General features: G+C 55.3%; 1 protein-coding gene across 1 annotated transcript; it reads left to right on the forward strand.

The window, feature by feature from the left end:
• Positions 1-896: 896 nt before the first annotated feature.
• LOC124234816 (outer dense fiber protein 3-like protein 1) lies at positions 897-3,999 on the forward strand. The gene is made up of 4 exons (XM_046652256.1): positions 897-1,017; positions 1,826-1,936; positions 2,814-2,927; positions 3,518-3,999. Exons 1-4 carry the CDS (start codon positions 897-899, stop codon positions 3,997-3,999), a joined length of 828 nt encoding a protein of 275 aa, XP_046508212.1.
• The last annotated feature ends 2,544 nt before the right edge of the window (positions 4,000-6,543 follow it).

Here is a 6,543-nt window from a genome sequence, read left to right on the forward strand (position 1 = left end):
AGGATCTTCCCTGTCCCTCACTGTTTCCTCTCGCGCTCCCCCTAAGGGGCGCTCCTGACCACAGGAACAAGAAGTGGCCTCTTAAGGCCTCAGTGTCACCCCTCTGTCCTACTTTATTTGCTCCCCATTCCCTGCCTGAATGCCACCACCTGGCAAGTATTCCTTGAGCCAGACAGGGATGTCTGAGGATCCCGTGCCCTGGGCTAGGCATTGGGGAAGCTATCAGATGGTTGCACCTTAGTGTGGCATAATTGGCTTGATTCTTTTCCAAGGAAAACCAGACTTTGAAAACCAGACGTTCAGGGCATGTCCAGGACCTGGGGGGATAGGTGGGAGGGGTGGGGGTAGAGGGCCACCCCAGGGGCCTGTGCTGTTTGCAGGAACCCTTCACCCATGACCCACCTACTCTTTCCATTCCTTTCTCCAACCTCAGGGTGCCCACCACGAATGAAGAGCAGGCTCTGTCACCCCAACTCTCCCTTTCCCTTCCCTGACCTAGGGTCCTAGGGACCCTCAGGCTATTTAGGGGGCAGTAGGGCTGAGTTCTCAGGGTACCACAACTGAGCTGCCAGTGTAGAATTTCTTCGCCATAGTTCAGGCACCACGGCAACTGGGGGAAATAAACATTCTGTGTTTCACAGTCCAAGTTCTGAGGTGACATCATCCCCAGCTCCAGCCTGCTGAGCCCTGCAGCTGGCTGCACCCCAGACGGCCTCAGCTGCTTGAGCCTGAGGCCCATCCTCCCTCCCAGCCCCCACGCAGCCTCTGGAGTTGGGGAGAGATAGTGGACACAGGGGCTTGGGCAGGGTACCTGGAACAGCCCCACACAGGCCGAGCTCCTTGCCTGTCGCTTGGATCTCTGAGTAGCTGCTGTCGGCCCCTCCTTGGCCCCAGCCATGAAGCTGCCCAAGGGGGCCAGGAACTCTGTGTTCTATGGGCAGCACCCAGAGGAGAAGGTGCAGGTGCCCTCATGGCAGGAGGTAAAGCAGACCCCTGTGATCATGGCAATGATCAAAGGTGAGAGCCCTGAGCTTGGCTTGTTCCTCTCCCTGTGGGGCTGCTGAAGGTGTCCCAGCCTTCCAGTCCTGCCTCCTGCAAAGCCCCTGCAGACTCTCCTCGAAGCCTACAGATGATCTGCACCTCCAAGCTGAACTTCATAGGCAGTATTAGCTGCTGGAACTTTTCAGGGCGGTAGGAGAAGGAGGGGCGTGAAGTGAGGCCAGTTTTGGGGAATAGGCCCAGGATTCAGTGGAGCCTTGAGTCCAGCTGTGGCTTTCCTCGCTTCCCTTAAATCTTACTCTCAACTGAAAGCAGACAAACTAATTCTTACTACATGTTTAATGACTGACCATTGCTCTCTGTGGGAGGTGGTTTAGTATGAGGTTAAACATTTGGGTTCTGTTCGCTGATTGTCTCAGAATTGCCACATTACCAACTTGTGTGACTTTAGCCAGATTGATATTTCTAAGCCTCAGTTTTCTCATCTGTAAGATGGGAAAAACAATAGTATCTGTCTTACAGAGTTGTTGAAAGGCTTAACTGAACTCATCCACATAAAATACTTAGTATAGTACTTGGCAGAGAATAAGTTCTCAGTCATTATAACTACTACCTTTCCTGCTACGCATTGTCTGTCAGAGAGAAATTGCATTTTATCTGGGAACACTGCCTTTCCGCAAAGGAAGCAGCTTGATGGTGGGATCTGTAGCATTGCAACATCAGTGGGAGCAAAGACCCCGATGTTCTCATGGCGCACTGTTTTTGGGGCTTCCCTGACTCTGATCTGGTGGGTCCAGGCTGAGGGCTGCCCTGTCTGTCCTTACAGGTCCAGGCCCTGCCAAGTACCTCCGGCCATCCTGCACAGGCTACATAGACCATGACATCTCTATGTTTCAGGAGCCAGCCTACACTCTGCACACCCGGCACTCAGAGAAGCGTGGGTGCTCACATCACCCGTCATCCCCTTGGGCGTGGGGTTATCATTGTGGGAGGGTTGGGGTGGCAGTGAGAAACATGAGCCATTCTCTGTAGCCGCAGGTTCCCTGGGAACCCAGACCTGCCATGAGAGGGACACCCAGGTGTCCTACTGGGTCCAGAAGGAAGGCAGCAGGGATGCCCAAGTGACCCACCCCCTCTAAAGGCAGCTCTGGGGAGATCTCCCAGCTGGACCCCCTGAGAGAGCTTCGAGGGTCACTGTGGCCATCTAGCTGGCCATGCAGGGGCTCCTTTCTGTCTGACCTTCAGCTCTTGATGCCATGGGTTCTCTTGCCACAGGGGCTGGGCAGGAATAGCTGGGGGGTGGGGGCCCCCAAAGCTTCCTGGGTGGCTTAGAACCCTGTGGAAGGGTGGGGTCAGAGGGCCGCAGGAGACCTGGGGCTGTTGGCCAGGACCAGTGAGAAGAGATGCTGGGCAAGGGTGTAGGTGTGTATCTGGGGGTCTGAGATCTAGGGTGTCTGCTAGGCCCCTCTCTGGGCGACACACCCTCCCCTGCCTGGCCTGGGCCCTTTCTCAACACTTTAGCAGGAGCTACTGTGCCCATTATTACCCCTTGGCACCCATCCTGGTGGGTAGCACCGGCCAGGCTGCTGTTATTTTATCTGTTCCTTTGAGCAGGTTCTTGAGGATGTTAGGTAAGGAGTTAAAAGCCCCATTTCACAGATGAGGAGATCAGGGTCCTAAAGCACCCAAGAGCCCAAGGAATTGGAAGGGACCCTGTTCTTCTCTTGGGGGAGGGGATCTTGCCTAGAGCAAGCCAGGCTCACTCTGGGGGCAGCGTCTGGGGCTGATGGGGCCTCTTGCTGGCTGCCCTGCAGGTATTACGGACGTATGCAGTCCTGGGCCTTGCTACTTCTTGGATCCCAAAATAACTCGGTTTGGAATGTCCAGCTGCCCGCAGGTCCCCATGGAGGAGCGCATCTCCAACCTGCGTAAGATGGGATGGGAAGGCAGTTTGGGAGGTGGGAGGATGGGAGCCCTCCCTCAGGACCAGGTTTGTCTGTAGATGCTGGCATCTCCCTGCAATGTCACATCAAGACACCAATGTCACCCTGCTGACATCACCATGTCTCTGTCACAGTACTTATGTCTTGAAGTCAATGTTATGCATATATGTTATGGGGTGACATTATGATAGAAATGCCATGGGGCTCATATCTCAGTAGCGATATTGTCATGCTAAGGAACTCATGGGCTGTAGTGATTTCAGGATGTTTGCTTGGTGTTGTCACAGGGACAATGTCAGAAGGCTGACAGCCCAAGGATGATGTTCTGATGACACCTGTGGTTTTATATTATGACAAGTGTCACAATCCTGATGTCAGGATGGCCCAAGTGCCTTCCCCTGCCCATAGCCTCATACAGGAGTCATGATGTCCTTGCTTGATGCTGAGGTGTTTATAGTAAAGTCACATTAGGCTCATCAAGACCTCAGCTCCCTACCTGGACCCACCAGTTGGACACCAGGAGACGTGGCTGCCCCCCTACCCAAAGACCCCTCCCCTCATTTGCCCACTTTCAGGCCTGAACCCCACTCCAGCCTCCTGCCACTACTGCTTGGAGAAGACCCACCCACCTGGAGAACGCAGGGCACCCCAGCACACTTTTGGCTACCGGTGCCCATACAGAGTCACGGACCCCAATCCAGCCCCCAACCAGTACCAGCTGCCATGCTTGCTGGGACCCAACAACCCTGTCAACAGAGCCGCTCCTTGCTATAGTCTGGCCTCCGGAGATAAGAACTGGTTCTACAGGGAGAATGTAGCAGGAGGCCCTGGGCCGGCCACGCGCACCCGGCCTGAGCCGTCTGTCTACCAGAACCACAGCCCTGTCTACAGCATGGCCAAGCGCTTCGCCTACCCAGTGGACCACACGCCTCGGCCTGGCCCTGGCTCCCACAACGTCCAGCAGGTCACGGTGCACAAGCCCCGCACGCCAGCTTTCACCATGGGCATCAAGCACTCCCCCAACCTGTGCCCGCTGGTCATCGACATTCACGACTGAGGCCCCTCCTGGAGTGCTCGCCCACCCCTCCCCACAGAGGTTATTTTTCTATACCAAATTGAGCAACTTACTAAGGTTTCAAGTAGCAGAGCTGGTGCCTGCTGCGTCCAGCACACAGAAGGCATTAGATAAATATTTTCATTATTTATTCCTTCCTTTTGCAAACACTTGCAGGTACTTCCTCAAGTCTCTGCCCTGGGTGAGGGGATACTGGGGATACTGGGAGGCACTGTAGGGGTCCCTGCTGGGAGGAGTTCTGTTCCAGCTCACTGGGGAAGGCAGCCATGTGAACTCCAAAGAGGTTTGTCCCTGGACAAAGCTAATTCTGCCACTAATGTGCCATGTGGCCTCTGCAGCTCCTGCCCCTCTCTGGGCCTCAGAGTTGCCCTTTGGACAGCGAGGGTGGGGGGTAGGCCTGGAGGATGTCTAAGTTCCCTCCAGTTCCAGGACTGTGTGACTCTGATTCCTGACAATGGTCAGTACCCAAGTGGGTGCAGGCAGGGGAAGGAGGGGTCATTCTGGTTGAGGTGGGGGGAGAGGGGAGTTCTCTCGGGGGGAACCCAAGAGGCCAGGCAGAATCAGTGTGTAGAGGGAGGTATTCTTGGTGGAGGTAAAGATGAGGGCAAGATCATGCAGGTGGGACCAAAAAGTGCAGGGCAGGGAACTGGGGAGGCTCAGAGTGGCAAGAGCCTGTGCTGCAGGAGGCTGGCTGATTATAGGACGAGCTCGTGGGCAGCTTAGAGAGGACTCAGGCTTTGTCCTCAGTGTGATGGGGCTCCATCAGACGCAGTATTTTCAGAAGAGTCTTTGGGCAGTGAGAGAAGGTTGGACAGGATGGGCAGAACCTGGAGGCTGCAGTCTGCCTAGGGAGGAGGCAAAGGGGCTGACTGGGCTGCTGGGTGGAGGGTCTGCGTGTCACCTGCTGTCTTTGGAGAGCTGCTTGTGTGTCCCCAGCCTCAGCAGCTTAGCCTTGCAGTGCCCGTTAGAGGAGGAGCCACAAACTAGCCAGGAGGGGGCAGTGTTGCCTCGCTCGTGAGTCCAGGCCTGTGCCCACCACCCCTACCCATTCCGGCTTCGCTGCTTTTGGGCAGACAAGTGCCAGTGCTCCTGTGGGTCTCTGGGGAGGCTGGGGTCTCTGGGACTGGTCTTTGTACTTCATTAATTCTTGGTATGCAGATCCCCCATTCTGACTTGCCCTCACCTTGGGACCAGCCCCTCTCCCAGCTCCCTGGGCCACAGGAGGCGTGAGGGACACTTCCACTCCTGCTCTGCAGCCTGGGGCCTGTGGCGGGACGGAGGGCAGGAAGGATGGAGGGGGAGGGGCTCAGGGAAGCAGGGGAGGAGGTGGAATATCCCCAGACCCTGTGGCTCAGGCAGAGGCACGTTCTTCTGCGCCCACTGCCCCAAGAGCAGAGGGAGGCAAGAAGAAAGGGCCACTCAAACCAGCGTCTGATGGCTCATCCTTGCAAATTTGAGCAATATTCAGGTTTTAATTAAAAAGAAAATTGAATTGAAGGACTAACTGTGGACAGAAAGGAGCAGAGAATATGTTTGGAATACTAAAAAAACACAACAACTAGAGGGCCGGCCCAGTGGTGCAGCGGTGAAGCACGCACATTCCGCTTCAGCAGCCCGGGGTTCGCCGGTTCAGATCCCATGGCACTGCTTGGCAAAAAGCCATGCTGTGGTAGGCATCCCACATATAAAGTAGAGGAAGTTGGGCACGGATGTTAGCTCAGGGCCAGCCTTCCTCAGCAAAAAGAGGAGGATTGGCAGCAGTTAGCTCAGGGCTAATCTTCCTCAAAAAAAACCACAAACCCCACAACAACTGAATACTTTAAATAGAGGGTTGTTGAAAACCCACCAGGGTTGTACCCTACCAGAACCAAGGTCTGAGACCGAAATTCCGTTCCCCATGCCATGCCACCCCCCAGGCCTGGGGTCCTGTGTCTGTCCTACTCTCCCACTCCTCAGTGAAGCTGGCCAGGGCAGGCTCTAGAGAGAGCTAGTGAGCCTGGGGATCCATCTGTCTTGCAGCAGATTAGAAAGATGTCATTTTGCCGACAATGCCATTTATCACTTCGGCTGCAAAAATCAGTGATGCTTGAGCTGAAAGTGGTGGGTGGGGGTGGGGGATGGCAGGTGGCAGCAGCTGATTCTCTCCTGTCACAGGCCAGGGGGGCTGCAGATCACCTTCTGCATAGCGGATTTTCTGATTTAGTGCCTAGCTCATCCTGAGGCCCTCCATTAGAAACATGAGAAAACTGAGGCATAGAGCCAGAGAAATAACTTTGGCCATATGACGAATTAATGGCGTGTCTCTAAATAAAGGTCCAGGCTCAGTCAGTGACCAAGGTCAGGGTTCAATGTGTGACCAGGCTCAGAGCAGGGTCAGGGCTCAGTGTGTGAGCAGGGTCGGGGCTCAGTGTGTGAGCAGGGTCAGGACTCAGTGTGTGAGCAGGGTCGGGGCTCAGTGTGTGAGCAGGGTCGGGGCTCAGTGTGTGAGCAGGCTCGGGACTCAGTGTGTGAGCAGGCTCGGGACTC

The sequence above is a fragment of the Equus quagga genome, chromosome 2 (assembly GCF_021613505.1).
Source record: "Equus quagga isolate Etosha38 chromosome 2, UCLA_HA_Equagga_1.0, whole genome shotgun sequence".
NCBI classification, from domain to species: domain Eukaryota; kingdom Metazoa; phylum Chordata; class Mammalia; order Perissodactyla; family Equidae; genus Equus; species Equus quagga.